Source organism: Corvus brachyrhynchos, unplaced genomic scaffold (assembly GCF_000691975.1).
Source record: "Corvus brachyrhynchos isolate BGI_N302 unplaced genomic scaffold, ASM69197v1 scaffold44, whole genome shotgun sequence".
NCBI lineage: Eukaryota > Metazoa > Chordata > Aves > Passeriformes > Corvidae > Corvus > Corvus brachyrhynchos.
The window spans coordinates 989,241-1,004,645 of record NW_008238359.1 but is presented as its reverse complement, the minus strand read 5'-3'; the positions used below and the strand labels follow the sequence as shown (position 1 = coordinate 1,004,645).

Genomic DNA, 15,405 nt, shown 5'->3' with positions numbered 1-15,405 from the left:
AGGCTGTTACCAACCCAACAGAGACCAAATCCCAAATCCAGGTCTCTGGGAAAAGTGTCCGTGGTTTTGGCTCCCCCTTGTCAGCAGAGTGAGGTTCAGAATCGGCATGGATAGCACGGCCGCCTGGTAGAAATCAAGTGATACCTCAGAAAACAGCTTGTATAGCTACAGGTGAAACTAGCTCTTCATTCACAGGCAATCTAACACAAACCACAAATGTTTTGTGACACAGAATAAGAGTGGACAGGGCTGGTGTTTCAATGAGGATCAGTGTGGGTGTCTTTGGGGAACACAGATTTAGGGAGACAGAGTTGGATAGAGTTTAGCCCCAGGCTCAGTTTGATGGATCCAAATTTGGCCTGGATCCAGGGGAGAGAGCATGCTAAAATGGAGTCACACTCCTTTAAATAATCTGTGAAAGTGCTAGCAGAGAGCACACTACATTTTCTATGAAAAACACTGAACACAGGGACACCAAGAAAACATGGAGATTTGAGCTTCTATCTGAGATTCATAAATCAGGTCCATTGAAATGGACACAAGCTTAGTTGTGTCCATACACTGACAAGAAATGCAGCAGGATGGGGGTCAGTTGTCTCAGCTGCAGGCTGGCCAGAACTGGGAGAGGGGAGCCCCTTCACTCAAGGAGATGGGCATGTCTGTTCCTTACCAACCAAATTGTCTTTTCTTAGATACATCTTTTTCTCAAAGTCTGGACGCACACAGGAAACAGGTTTCTTGATTCTAGTGTTGGTAAATATTTTCATGAGCAGTTTCTGGGAAAACAGTACAGACAGCAAATCATTGATAAATAAAAGGGAACAAGGAATGCTGAAACTATCTCATGATCATGGGTATCAAATGGGGGCTGGTGGCCAGTGGCAAAACACTTTTAAATGCTGCTTGTTTATATCTATATCCATAAACTTACAGACTCAGACTCTGACCAGTGCATAAGGAATGGAAACCAGATTCTGAGGAATACTGGGACCACTATTACTTCTCATACAAGTAGATTTCAACTAGATCTGCACTTCATAAGTCTGACCCTAGCAATGAGACATAATCTAAGGAATAACCATCAAGGAGACAGCACAGTAACATGCCTTTTGAAGGGAATCAGGGCCTGTATCTGTATGGTAGAGTTCCATCAACTTAAGAAACCCATGCAATTCAGATTACACATTGGGTTGTTTTCAGTGTATTGTTACTCTCTTCTCCTATTTTGAGGTGCTTCTACTTCCATATATTTTTTTAGAGAGCATTCTGCCAGAAGCAGCACTTCTTGCATTTCACTTAGCAGACATGTTAACACTTTTCTGGCTATTGTGTTTGTTAGCACATTAGTTTATTTTGTTGTTTCTCTTGACAGTTAGCTATAAAGTCAAACTGTGAAAGACTTCCTTTTATTAAAACTGCTTTGAGGATGAGTAAGAAGACATTCAATGAAACACAGAGTAAAGTAGTTTGTAAATACAATAACAGCCAAGTGGTGATTGGTCAGAATACGGTGAGGTGCTCAGGTATTACTGCTATATTCTTGCCACTCCCCCTTTGTAGTTACGGTAGCCTAAAGTAAATGTGTTCATTTTTACACTGTCTATCTTTGTCACATCAGGCGGTTTGTGCTGTGCTTACTCAGCTTTCCCCATAGTCCCCAAATAAGCGTGGCTATACTGAACAAGGAACAGATGACTTCTTGTAGGCATTCAGGACGGCACATTGGAACTCACTAGCTCAGGAAAAGTTTAGAGGAGGTGTAGGCACTCACCTTAAACAGATTATAGACATCAGCCTCGCTTTGGTACCATGGTGCACCCATCCGAGCCTTTTTGTGGGGGCTGGGCTGCTGGGGCAGACAGGGATATGCCTCAAAGTCCTCCAAGCGGTAAGGCAAGCCTCGTCCTCCAACTGTGAAGCTGTCTTCAAAGACTTCCATATACAACTGCAATGGAGAAACAGAGGTCTTCAAAAGGAGCTGGCCAACAAGCATGTGTGGGGGTCAAACTGTTGGGTTGTAGCCCTCTATTACATATTGTAGAACTTTGCAGCTGAGGGAGTTGGCAGTGGCACAGCTTATACTAAAGGACATAACATAAAGGACATATACAGGCTAATATATACTAAAGGACATATATCCAAGGAGTGGATGTAGACAAGCAGCTTTTAGTCTCCAAGACAGTTCAAGCCTTTCAACACTAGGGTGCAAAATTAGGATAAAATTGCATTGGCACATCTGACCCACATATTTAAGGATTACTGCTTTAAATACCTGTCAGTAGATGATGCAAGTGCTCTGCACTAGGACAGCATCCCTATGAAAGGGAACACCAGATCACACTGTGGGCCTTATCAACAGGTGTAGTGTGTCCCCCTGGATTTGGTGAAGCTTCTTTGTAACATGCTGGACTGCTATAATCTAGCTTACAACTTTGCAGGGGCCATATACCTGTTTTATTATCTCTGGTACACATTGTGGATTTATGTTAGGATTTTCAATTTTTGCAGTATTTTTGCGCCAAGGTTTTAATTCATTCCTCTGAAACATACAGCTGCTTTAAGGTAAGTGCCTCCAACCCTTCTGATTCTCAGAATCCCCTTGGGTGCTGACAAAATACTGACCACTTTTCACCAGCCACTGTGTGCTCTGAGTGCTCTTCTCTAGCTACTGTTTTCTAAAGAACTTCTCAGAACCATTGATTATGGTTATAATTCAGCAGTGGTTGGGGCAGAGGGATAGGAGGACCCTGCCAGGGCAAAATTCCATTTTAAAGGCTTAACCTCGCTGGTTGGTGGAAGATGGTAGAGCAGAGATGTGGATGTGAGGAAAGCTGCTAAGCACCCTCTCTCCAAGCAGAAAGCACCAGCATCTCTTTGAAGCAGCTCTCCCTGCCTACCCCTGCAGTGCCGTGTAGCATCCACCACCCTTCAGGCAGAGGCTTACAGCACAGAGCCGATGATGAGGAGCATGACCACCCCGTAACTGCTCAGAAGAGGCTGAGGAAGGGGAATGGCAGGGCAGCCACCTAACACTGCAGCTGTCCTGGCATGTACTGTGGGCTTTCTCCCACCCATGCATGGAGGCAGAAGGCAGGCAGACATTAGGGGGTTGGACATGGCAGGCTGCACTGACTCTGTCTGCTGTTAGGGTTTGGTTGTTCTCCAGGAGGATGCTCTTGTCAACAGCTTGCACAGAGCACAGGGACCCTGGAGCAGCCTTGAGGTTGAGTCTGACTTTGGATCCCGGGACTTCCTCCTTGTGTGAGAATTCCAGCACCACCTGCAAAAGAAGACAGGATCTGGGGGCTTAGCCTTGGAAAGTGGGACCCTGAGACTCTTATATGTCTGGGTAGCAGAGGGAAAGACTTTGAATAAGATAGGGAAGGGGGATGAGGTGCTGAATCAGGCCATCCTGGAAATCTCTTGGGAAGGTTGAAGAGGCTGCAGTGCACACAGCCCTAGTCAGAATTCCTCTACCACCACACATCCACCACCCTCTGATCCAGAACTACCACGGGGAGCTAAGCAGACAGGCTTCTCTTCTGTGTTAGGGAGTGAATGAGGGACAGTGTGTTCCCACGTCAGTAATGGAGAATGGGGGGAGGAAAGAGTTCAAATGGGACGTGGTTTAGTCCTTGGGCAAAGCTTGCCAGTTGGTGATGTGCAGAGCAGGACTAGGAATTCAAGGAGAAGGAGGTTATCTCTCTTGTTTCCCAGCCAAAAATACTGGGCATCTGGTTTTGCCAGCTTACACCATTTGGATGAGGATAAAACAGGACCAGGAACCACAGCAGATCATAGCATATCAATGATGCTATCACATTCCTTGTGTGATTTCTGCTCACCTTATGTCTAAAGCACTTTTCTACTTCAAACTGCTCCACATCAGCCACCACCTCTCCATCCGAGAAGATCGCATACACCAGAAGCTTGATGTCAGGCAGGAAGTCATTGCCAACAGGCAGAGTCAATGAGAAGGAGCCCTGCAGATCTGCACAAGGTAGCAGCAAGGAAGAGAGGGACAACATCCGAACAAATCAGCTCATTGGAGTGGGACACATGTTAAGAATCAAAAGAGGAGACTTAATAATTTCTACCTGCAGGTAAGAACACCCCACACAGACAATGTCACAAATTAACAATAAAGCGAGCATACCACCCATTTCTTTCTCCAAAGGTACAAGTTAGCAGCAAAGTCCTAAGATTGGATATTAGATCAATTAGACAAGACAGAAGGAGGACAGTTGCCTAGAAAGACACTGAATTGAGAGGAGATTGTGTTGGTCTTAGGAGAAGGATCACCACTAAGAACTCAGTTCAACATTTCCCACCTGTGGATAAGAGTAACACCTGTAGACAGAGTCACTGGAGAGCGGTCAGTTTTCTGGGGTGTGTTATGGGGCACTTAATTTCTCATGTTTTTACTCACTCTCATGGTGCGTAATTGGCACCTTCTTCTCTCTGCTGAAAAGGATCTTGCCTTTTGCTATCACCTGAAGAGCAAAGAGAAACCCCATTCAAGGGTCTGAATTCTGAGAGTGTGAGAAGAGTGTGAAAAGAATACAAGAAGAGAGAATGATGTCTGACAAATGTTGCCCCAGAAGTTCCTCCATCAGAGCATGATTTCCAGAGCTCTGCAGCAGAGATGGTGATGGTATAGCTGGGTAGGACTTGAGACGTGTTGGCTAGGCCATGAGAAGGTGTGGCTGCTTGGAAAGCCAGAAGTACATCTGAAGCTACAGGCAGCTGCTCTTAAGACCCAGCGAACTCAGATCTTTGCATTACTAGGATAGAGAACTTTTTGATTGTATGAGTGAATACAGTTCAGTAACCAAGATAGTCATAATCTCTTGGCTAGGCTGTAGTCCCACCCTTGCTATGACTCACTTTCTTGAAAGTGGACTTCATCAAAACACTATTACATAGCTCTGGTGTGCATCAAGGCCCTGTGCAAGGGCCTTTCAAGCTTTTCCCTGCAAAGATACAGGTGGGGGGATGTCAGCTGCCCCAGAGATTGCCTCTTAGTTCTTAGACAGATTGCCCTAGACAGAGATGGACATCTGGGTCACACCTTCTGGGCAGAGTTCAGGCTAGCCCTCCACTGTCATCCACGTGAACATAAAGTAGGGCAAATGGCAGCCATCTATCGCCCAAGCTTAGGTCAAGACATGGATAACAAAGCAACACAGCTGGGGGCTACAAGCAGGTCCTGGAACTGGAAAGCAGGTGAAGGTTTAGGCAGAACAGAAGTCATAAACTGACTGTCTAGGAGTAGCTTTGCCCTTCCTTTGAGTATCTCTGTGCTCTGAGAAAAGGGTAAAATGCCAGTAAGCATAACCTTGCCCTGAGAATCAGCTCTCTTCTGTGCTCACCAAGTAGTAGAAATCAATGTGGTCTTCTCCAGGGCGGAGTTTATCCTGGGAAAGGATATAATCCACGTGCACTTCCTGCTCTTGATCACAGGACATCACATCATTCTTGGCCTTGATCTCAAGGAAGCTGTTGCTCTCAGAGTAAAAAGGTTTCAGCCAGTGGAAGCTGTCCTCTATTTTACTTTCAGGAGAAAATGGACTATCTTCAGCTGGAGGGGTGTAGGTACCCTTCAAGCACATAAACACAAGGTGGCAATAAAATTAGTATCAAGTGATGCAAGGGAACTTGTACACCTGCTGAAACCCTGTTATCACCTGAGCTGATGGCAGACTGCACACCTGTAGGCTAAAAGTCTCTTACAAGATTTTCTCTTACGAAGTTTTAGCAAAAATCTAAGCCTAGTAGATTTGACCACAATCTCACTTTTCCTCTTTTATCTTTTCATGGGACACACCCCACACCAGACAAAAGATTTTCAGTGGCTGATACTCACCCTCAGAGAAACCATCGTGCTGTTCCAGCTGGTGGTATCCAGTGTGAAGTGAGCTTCCCCCTTCTCATCTGTGAGGAGTGACAGACGTGTCTCCTCATCATTGACGTCAATTATTAGATGGACTGTTTCATTTCTGAGGGGAGAATTTGCACTGTGGCAGAACATCTGTAAGGAAGAGGAGGAAGTAAATACCCTGTTGTGCCAGACTGAGGCACTGCCAGTGCTTAATATTAATTGCTTCTATCACTGGGTTCCCTCAGCCTTTCTAGCTTTCAGACCAGTTGGAAGGATCCAAATAAAAGTCCAATAAATACACAAAACCAACAATTTGAAGCTGTTCAGGACTTGAACAAAATGGTAATAGAGGCAAATGAGACACCTCTGTTGGGGGAAAAGGTGAATTCCTCAGATGCTGAGCTGCTTCTTGGACAATGCTGCAGGATCTTTGATGATCAGAAAGAGATTTTTCCCCAACAACTTAACACTTGCTGTTCCTTGTCCTCCATGCTGGGGTCAGTACTGGCCCAGGTGAAAGTGTTTCTAGCCCCAGGACAGCAGTCCTAGCATCACCCAGGGGACCTGAGTCAGAAATGACTGCCTGTGAACTGATATGCAAGTCTTTCGAGATTTCTGCCAAGTTACCATGAGCATTTATCCAAAGGGAATGTTACGTGCCTGCTGACGCCACCCCCGTCCCATATGCACAGACTAGATCCAGAAGCTGCTCCTGGGGAAGCCTCCAGAAACTGCAGCTGGCCCCAGAATTCCAGCCCAGGAAATACACTATGATAGGATGGGGAGAAAAAAATTTCTTCTACAGGAGGCTTCACTCCTAGTTTCTGGGTGCCAGCAGAGCAGCATTTACTTTCCTGGAGACTGTTGCTTTCTGCCTGCGAAAGGTTATATCTATGATGTATTCTCAGCAGAGAAGGGATCCATGAGTGTTACCTTCCCTGTGTATGGTATCCCACGTTTGTAGAATGGATGGAGGTTGATAAACTCTATAGATTTCATTATTGTTGCAACAGGAATTAGAACATTCTCCACAGAATGTGCTCCTGGGTGGGGAGATGAAAAATCTGTTGAATCCTAAGTAGTACTCTTAGGGAAGCAGAAGACAAAAAGGCACTTCAACACTACCTACAACATCTACAAGCTCTAAAATTAGGAGAGAAAATACATTCTTCTAGGATACGATTCCCTCAAGCTTTCTGGGCTTCCTCCTTCATGACATGACGCATTGTAGCCTATAAGTATTTATTTATATGTTTATTTGTTTATGTTTTTTGAAGATAAGGGGAAACTAGATGACTGTTTAGTTATAAACAGTCCGGCACCCTGGTGTCCAGGCAATCACTGAAAAGTTATACTCATGCTAAGGGAGGTGAACGGTGGAGAGGATTAGGAAATCTGGTGAAAACAGATGGAAGAGGTACTAGAATAGAGATTATTACCGTGACAGATTTGGGAACCTTCGAATTACTTTTTCAAAAGAAATTCCACTGCCACAGAAAGACCAAAACCAAAAATGTTGCCTGTGAAGAAGAGAATGCTCCACATATTATCCAGTACCTGTTCCATTTTCCACCAGTTTTCCTACTGCAATTACATGGCTGTCAGCTTCATTTATTTCCAGAGCTTCTGTCTTCACTGTGAAAGTAGCGCAGCCATCCTTATTTGTCTGCAGAGAGAGAGGAGAACAGAGAGAAAGAGCATGGTGTGGAGGAAGAGAAACTATTCCACAGATGCCAGGCAATCCTAAAGAAGTATTTCCAGATATTTTCGGAACAGAGGAAAGCTCACAAATCCTAACTGCAGAAACCCACCATGGATAGCTTAGGCAGAAAAGAAAATCAATATGCTTAGATTAAACAGTCACCAAAAAAAGTGGCAAAAAAAAAAAAGTACTTAAGGCAAATCACATAAGGGTTAATTATGTCACAGACAAACTCAGGGGACTGGATTCAGCCCAAATCCCATAGCTGAGAGAGCATGAATTTCATTATATGAGCTAAAGGTCTCCCTGAAATACTATGGCCCTGATGAATAAAGCCTGACAGTGTGGCTTTCCAGACATGACCATTCCTGTGACATGGCCATATTAAACACGGGCATCCTGCCAGGTACAGATGGTAAGAGCTTTGCCAAGCATTGAGGCAGAGCCCGGGTACGGGCAGTGCTTCTAGCCAGGCCTGTGAAGTGCTCCTCAGAACCTTCCAGGGCCTCTTACATGCCATGTGGAGCTGGCATTCAGCTGGTGTTTTGCACAGCTAAGACTGTACAGCATTCCAGCTGGAGTGCATTTTAAAAGATGTGGAGATCCAGCTAGATTTTTATATTCTGGCTCATTGCTGGCTGGTCTGACATTTAGAAATATTTTCCTGTGGCTCTCAGGCCAAAAGAGCTGCATCTGAAACCCGTGGGAAAAAAACAAATGTGAAGCTTAACCACAAATATATAATGGACACAGATGGGAAGAAAGTGTAACCAGCAGTGGACATAATTTCAGACCAGACACTAGCAAGCTTGAGGTGACCCATTGTGCAGGGATACAGCAAGAAACAGGGCATGGATCCACAGCCCATGTGATGCTCTGGTAGCCTGCTTATTGGTGGGAGTGGTCACAGGGCTGAATAGGCCAGTGATCTGAATAGCCCTCACCTGATGGAGTGATCTGAGTGCATCCAATATGATACAGACCCTTGGAAAAGGTGCCAGGCACCACTGCTTCCCATAGCTTACACTTTGTCCCAAAGTACAGAGTCAGGTATGCGCAGCTAGAGCAGTAAATCAAGCAACAGGGTTCCGGGAGGAGGAATCAATGGATCATGTCCAGCAACTGGGAAGACACCAGACTAAACAGGCTGGTGCCCATCTGAGGTGTATTGAGGCAGGTTAAGGGGGCAGAAACAATCCCAGCACATGGTACTCATTACTCTCCTATTTGTTCACCTACCCAGCTGTTTTGCTTCTGAATCGCAGAACTTGTAGCACTGTCTTCCATGGCCTGGGAGAATGTCATAACAGTAATTTCTACTTTCCCTTCAACAGGCTTCCCGTAAGTATACCTATGTCAAAAGAGAGAAACATTCACCAAAAGACAGTCTGCTGATTGTCAGCAGAAATAGTGATCTAGGACACCTCCTATCCTCATCAGGGGAAGTGGAGCCTGGAGAGCTTTGAATTGTACCTTGTTTGCTCATGCTTTAAAATCATTTTGCATCCTTCTCCATCCACTATACCCAGCATCCTTAGTGTCCTTGAGTCTCACAGTAAGTGACCAGGTGTGAGAAGGAGCCCATTCTAGAGAGTGATCTGCCTCCCCAAGACACAGGATAATGCAAAAAGATCATACTGATGAGTGGAAGACCACTTCTAGTTTATGAGCACTCTGGAGGTGACAGTGGAGTCAAAGGGCAGAGATCACAACAGTATCATGTACTCACTTGCCACAGACCTCCAGCTGAAATTCCTCATCTGCTGTAGTGATATGTGGAGGGTGCTCAATCTTCATCTCAAATTTTTTCAGCACTGTATGGAAGAGAGTAAGATAAGGATGGAGGAAAAAAAGAATGGATGGTATAGATGAGTACGGACACTGACAGAAGTTGTGTTACAGCTGCAGTCCAGATGAGGGAAAGACAGTGATGTCCCCAGTTCTTCATCACCATGCTGCAGTAGGGTTCCTCCCCCCAGCCACACCAGGCTGTGTGTGCTGCTACAACTGCACGTGGGACTGCTTTCTACTCCAGCTCAGTTAAGATTAAACACTTAAATGGCACATGGTTTTGTCTTTACCAATGCCAGTTAATGGGACCAATACATGATCCCACTTCCCATTATAGCAGGTGACTGGAATGGATGGCAAACCTGGCCTAGAAAAGGGTGACACAGACCCATCCATCCTTGTCCCCACTCTGTTGTTCTCCCAAGGCAAAAGGTGGGATGAACACGGCTGCATCACCCTGCTCTCTCCTCCAGCTACCCACACTGCTTTTCCCTCCCCTCTGATGTTCAAGCCTCACCGTATTCCTTAACAAAAAAGGTTTTTTGAGCCATGTGCTGCTGCACTGAGATGGTGTACTTCCCAAGGGATGCTTCGGAGGCCAGGGGGAAGGATAGATCCACAATGCCGTGATTTGACTTTACATTCAGCCACTCAGCAATACGGTTGTATTCAGGATCCTGTTTGGGAAAGGACACGCAGAGCCACCAAGTCACATTGGGAGCACATGTACCTGGCAGGTCCAGCCATACTCAGGCACAAGGAGGCACTACAAGGGCTTTACCTTGACCCAGTAGAGAGGACTCCAGATCACCAGGAGAGATACCTTCACTTCCCTCCAGTATTATTTTAGTAAGCTTTGGAATTACAAAGGCTGCCAACAACAGTAAAGCTACTGGGAAGTGACAACATCATAACAACCATGGGAAGGAGAAGCAGCTGTGCTGCATCTATTGAGTGCTTGTCCCTGTCTTCTGTGCTCTGTGCAGACAGGGCATTGGGCAAAGGTTCAGTACTGCCCTGTCTTTTGCTGAGCTACGTGCACCACAGAGCTACTGGTTTGAATGAAGAACCCAGGCTGACCATGTAGAAAAACCTTTGGCTGAACCTGAACTATAATCATATCCTTATGAATTTGCAGCACAACTCTGGGAGTGAAAGATCACAGTAGAAGAGACAGACATATCCCTTTGGTCACTTCTTTGTCACTTACCTGCAGCCATATCTGGGAATACTGTAAAAACAAGAAAAACACAACCTTAGTTTTGTAAAACACCATCCATGTGAACCAGTATAAAGAACTCTGCCTGATATGGGTCCCTGACCAGAAATGTCTGCCCCATCCAGACCCCACAGTATGTCTCCTCCTCCCTCTGTGCCAGCTTACACTGGTCTTTCTCCAAATGACCAGTGATTAAGTGGTTTCCTCCAAAGATAATTTGTTCTTATGGTTTAACAGGCATGAAGGGAGATGTCTCTTTCATGAGCCTCTCAATGTGTCTCATGTTGAAGTTCCTACTTCCAGAAAGGCACAAGGTGATACTCACCTCATTTTTAATGACCTTAAGGTTCTCATTAAGGTTCACAATTCGAAATTTCACTGTAGATATGAAGAAAAACATAGTAAAGTATTCTGGCTGCAGCATGTCCTTCCACAAACCTCTTTCTCCTTTTCTGTGCTCCAGTATTCATGTCTCTCTGTTTACCTCAGAGACAGTCAGGTCTTTTCCCAAACAGCCTTCCCCATTATCTCCCACCCCAGAGGGCTTTGTTTGGGAGGCTTATATGCAGCTGTGTGCTACAGAAACCCACTGCCTGTACGAGGAAAGATTACAAAGTTGGGGTAGACAGTGGGGTTGTCTGTAGTGGGGTCTGTCTGCAGTCCATTATATTGTGAAGACTGTGGGGTAATTCTCTGTAATTTTACAGCTTAGAACTGTCACTCTAGGTTTTACTCAAATATGAATGACAATCTTCAAAAAACAACTTGTCCAGTGTCCTGGAGAGTCCTGGCTTTCCCTTTAGGAGTCATTAGAGATATGACACCAAAACAACACCCAGGAGCAGGGGGCTGGGAATTTGGTGTAGCACAGCTTGGAGGGGAACATCCTGATTCACACTGTTCCTAGAAACATTGGATAATAGAGATCTGCTTTCTTCCATGTCCAACAACCTTAGCTTTCTGCACTCGGTGAAATCTTCCCACCAGGTGTGGCTGCTACCCTGGCCCTTCCCTCCCCATTTCCATATGCTGCCTTCTTGCCTTACCTGTTTCTCCAGGTTTGTATAAGCCCTTGTCTGTCTCTATCAGAATTATATTCTTCTGAGGCTTGACCAGAACTTTCTTGTGACCCTCAAAGAGCACATTGTCTCCACTGTGGATCAGGACATGCAGAAAAACCACCTCCTCTGGCTGTCAGGTTAAAAAAAACCAACAAATTACCTCAGACTACAAAGAGCTTGAAAGAGAACCAGAGGCACTTGTCCTTCCAAAACCTCCAGTGTCCCCCTCCTCCTTTCATCTCCTGTGATTTAAGTCTCCCATTTCCCTAGTCATAGTCTTCTTTTTGTTGTCCAGCTTCTTCATTCTTTTTTCTCTGCCTTTCTGCTTGTCGTATTTGCCTCTTTGTACGTTTCTTTTTCCTCTCTACTATCTTTCCCACCCTGCATCTCCAATATTAACATGGCTCAGGCACAGGAGAGGCTGAAGCCCTCTGATCTGTAAGAGGAGAGGCAGACAAGAGACATATCCTACCTGTGTCTTGGAATCATCTGTTTTCTTGGGAATTAACATGAGGTCTGGCACCTAGGTTGATTGACACAAGGAAATGGAAAAAAATTCATCAGAGACTTTGCATCTTATCCCAGATATAAGACATCATCTCACTGTTAAAAAATCCCCAAACTTCAGAGTCCAAATTCTTCTGTATGATTCTGTAACCCACTTGTGATTCTAGGGAGAAGCAGTCACTGCCTTGTTCATGAACTTAGGAGTGAACTGACTGACATGTAATTCTCCCAGGTAACATAAATGTGAGAGTTTTATGGAACCAGGTAAAACCATAGGAAACTCAGATCTGGAGTAATGGGAGGTAGGATACTGATCAGGCAAACACAAGACATCTCAGCATCAGAAAGACTGAGCTCAGCAGGAGAAGGATTTTTGGGGGGTTTTTATTTTTTGCCAACAGCAGACTTCCTTGGCTTTCCAGAATCAGGACTTGCTCTCTCCTAAGGGCTGGCACCAAACTCTTGGTTAATCATTGTCATGCTGATGTAAAACCCAAAAGCTCCTACAGCCCCTCCTTGAATCCTGCTGAGTCTGCAGGACAGTCAGGGCATAGGCACAGTGACTTTGTGCAGTGCTGAGGAAGACAGGGGCAGTTTGTAGAGCCTCAGCACCACACACATCTCCATGGCTCTCCAGAAATGTAGCTGAGGGTTCTGTAGTCAGTGTGTCCAGATAAGCTAACTAGAGCCATTAGCAATGCAGGAACTCAAGCCACTCCAGAAATACCCAGACTGTCTCAGTGAAATTCGGTTCATTGTGGGTTCAGCGCCGTCACAGCTAAATTCAAGCAAGCTCAATGTCTATGCAGACTGCAACTACATCTGGCAACGTAGATGCAGCTTTAGAGCAGAATGGTCCTCTTGGAGCCGAAGGGGAAAGCTCCTGAGGAAACAAGGATGAAAAGAAGGTACTCCCAATGCACTGACTTTTGCTGTGATATACAAGCATCTTTGGGGACAAAAAACTGAGTAAACTGAAAGTAAGTGTTCAGCACCATGCTTTAAATAGGATGAAATGCACTGATACAGATCAAAAGAAGAGATTTTTTTCTACACAGGAAAGATTCCCTACTTTCCTAGACTCCAGGACACTGTTGTATTTTGCCTGGCACTGGTAGGGAAATATACTTTACCTGCTTGGAACCTATGGCAAGGAAAAGGACAATGTACCCAGAGAAGTGCTGTGCTCTTGTATGAAGTGAAGGTGAAAGCATCCACTGTCAAATCAGTAGCCACATCTACACTCACCTGGAAAGTGATGCTCTGAAAAGTGCCTGGCTTCTCCACATCCTGCTCCACCAGTGTGTGATTCCGGGTTTCTGTCTGCAAGGTGACAGCCAGGTGGATGGCCTCAGTTAGGGAGCTGAAGTGAATGTAGAGCTTCTCCTCGTGGGACTGCTGAATGATAGCAGGGAACACCACCATATAGTGACTAGAAGAGAGCAGTACATGTTCAAAAACAAGTCAGAGGGCTGAGGTGGACAGGCCAGAATCCATCTCTGCTGCTTTCATGAAGAGGCAGACCAAGGACCTGAAGTGTCTGGAGGACTGCATTGAAGGAAGTTTAGCACTTTTAAGCTGCTTTCTAAACCAGAAAGGAGGAATATGCCCAGTGTGAACTCCCAATTTCTCTGTGTCACCACCTTGCCACCAGCCAGGACACAGCTGCCCATGCACAATGCTCCAGTTGCAAGTACACAGAGCAAGGCTGTGTGAGGAATGAAGCCAAAGACTCAGTGGCTGAGGCATAAGGCTTCAGTCCTCACACCAGATTTCACCCCCACCAGCACCAGATGAACAGAGGCAAAACTCCTGTGGCCTCCGTAGCTCTGGGGTGTGTGCAGTGCAGTGCCTGCACAAGTCAGCACCAGGGGCTGCCCCTGCAGCGGTGCTCGATGCCCAGGACTCTGCAGGAGCTGCTTCTGCTCAGCCTCCCTGGGAACCAGGCCCCCACCATCCAGCTCTGTGATGCCAAAGAGTGCAGCCCATCAGCACCACCCTTCAATGACAGACCCTTCCACCAAGCCCCCCAAAATCAAAAGGAGAGAGCCTCACGGTTCCAGGCTTGCTGCAGCTGCCACTGGGAATAGGGCCAGGGCTAAGAGGAGCACTGGTGCTCCCATTGCTTGGGCTGGGACAGACAACTGACGAGATCACACTGGAGGAGAGGACTGCATGTACTGATGGGTTGGAGCAGTCCTAAATACCCCCCTCAGATACTCCCAGGTTCAAAGAGTAGGGGAGTTAACATCTGGAGAGAATATCTTTTCTAGGCTAATGACATTAGCTAATATTTACTTGCTCCCACCAGCAGCAGAGTGAAGGCCACATAGCACAGTTTTCCACCCACATTTACATTCAGGTGGTATTCCAGGTGCCAGGACACTGAGAAGGAATATATGGGAATACTTATCTCTAACTCAGGCTGAAGGGGACTTGGGAGAGTCTCATCTCATCTGTGGCTGGTCTAGACCCTGGCTGTAGTATCTGATGAGAGCCAAATCTGCACATGAGCTATTGTTCTCAGCTTGTAAAAAGCAGCATTAGTGATCTTCCCCTCATCCAGTTGTTACTCAGAGCTTGGATTAAAAACCTTTCAAATCACCTCCATTCCATGCATCACTACCTCTGTCGACCCATCCATCCCAGCCATGTCTGGTCCTCCTGGGTACAGAATCTTTTCCAGGGCAGTTCCTGCTACTTACGCCAACTCCCCTCATAGTTCCACTGTAAGGCCTTTCCAAAGAAAGCATGACATTTTCAGTCCACACATATTTTATCAAATCTCTAATTTACATGTGCCCAAGCTGGATGCCCAGTCTTCTGACAGATTTCCCCAGCCATAAGGTGATTCTACACTGACATCACCCCCCCATCTCCTCCAGACTCTTCCTGGGCACTGCACCCTTGTGTTTCCATCTCCTGAGGGGCAGCAGTGAAGTGCACAGGGCTTGGATGAATTTGCCCTCTAGTTACAACCTCACTTGAAGGTGGATATCCTCATTCTGTCCTGGCCCCAGCTGTGTTTTAGCAGAGCACAACCAAACATACACAGCATAGAGAGAATTTGCCATCCACCCATGCCCTGCTCCCAGCTGAAGCAATCCCCTGGATTTACTTTGGCACAGTCTCCATGTGTGTGCTTAGCACCCACTCTCTCAGAGCACAGTCCGATGGAACAGGGGCACACCAGCCTTTAACCTAGCACTGACATTGCAGATAAACCTCAGGTTTAAAGCACTGC

General features: G+C 46.0%; 1 protein-coding gene across 3 annotated transcripts in view; it reads right to left on the bottom strand.

The window, feature by feature from the left end:
* LOC103616729 (alpha-2-macroglobulin-like protein 1) overlaps nucleotides 1–14,359 on the bottom strand; it is a 31,597-nt gene extending 17,238 nt beyond the window's left edge. For 2 of the 3 annotated variants that reach the window (XM_017735854.1, XM_008634952.2), the window contains exons 1-19: nucleotides 14,217–14,359; nucleotides 13,410–13,593; nucleotides 12,127–12,177; nucleotides 11,640–11,784; nucleotides 10,919–10,971; nucleotides 10,585–10,605; nucleotides 9,892–10,051; nucleotides 9,313–9,397; nucleotides 8,823–8,934; nucleotides 7,439–7,547; nucleotides 6,815–6,924; nucleotides 5,867–6,031; nucleotides 5,373–5,600; nucleotides 4,430–4,493; nucleotides 3,846–3,991; nucleotides 3,134–3,280; nucleotides 1,772–1,945; nucleotides 671–776; nucleotides 15–123 (exon numbers count right to left, since the gene is read on the bottom strand). In XM_017735854.1, the coding sequence (XP_017591343.1) occupies nucleotides 15–123; nucleotides 671–776; nucleotides 1,772–1,945; nucleotides 3,134–3,280; nucleotides 3,846–3,991; nucleotides 4,430–4,493; nucleotides 5,373–5,600; nucleotides 5,867–6,031; nucleotides 6,815–6,924; nucleotides 7,439–7,547; nucleotides 8,823–8,934; nucleotides 9,313–9,397; nucleotides 9,892–10,051; nucleotides 10,585–10,605; nucleotides 10,919–10,971; nucleotides 11,640–11,784; nucleotides 12,127–12,177; nucleotides 13,410–13,593; nucleotides 14,217–14,284 (2,237 nt within the window). In that variant the 5' untranslated portion in view covers nucleotides 14,285–14,359. Of the gene's footprint in view, nucleotides 1–14; nucleotides 124–670; nucleotides 777–1,771; nucleotides 1,946–3,133; nucleotides 3,281–3,845; nucleotides 3,992–4,429; nucleotides 4,494–5,372; nucleotides 5,601–5,866; nucleotides 6,032–6,814; nucleotides 6,925–7,438; nucleotides 7,548–8,822; nucleotides 8,935–9,056; nucleotides 9,182–9,312; nucleotides 9,398–9,891; nucleotides 10,052–10,584; nucleotides 10,606–10,918; nucleotides 10,972–11,639; nucleotides 11,785–12,126; nucleotides 12,178–13,409; nucleotides 13,594–14,216 lie in introns of those variants that run through there. The other variant, XM_017735855.1, reaches the window with a different exon arrangement.
* Nucleotides 14,360–15,405: the final 1,046 nt, after the last annotated feature.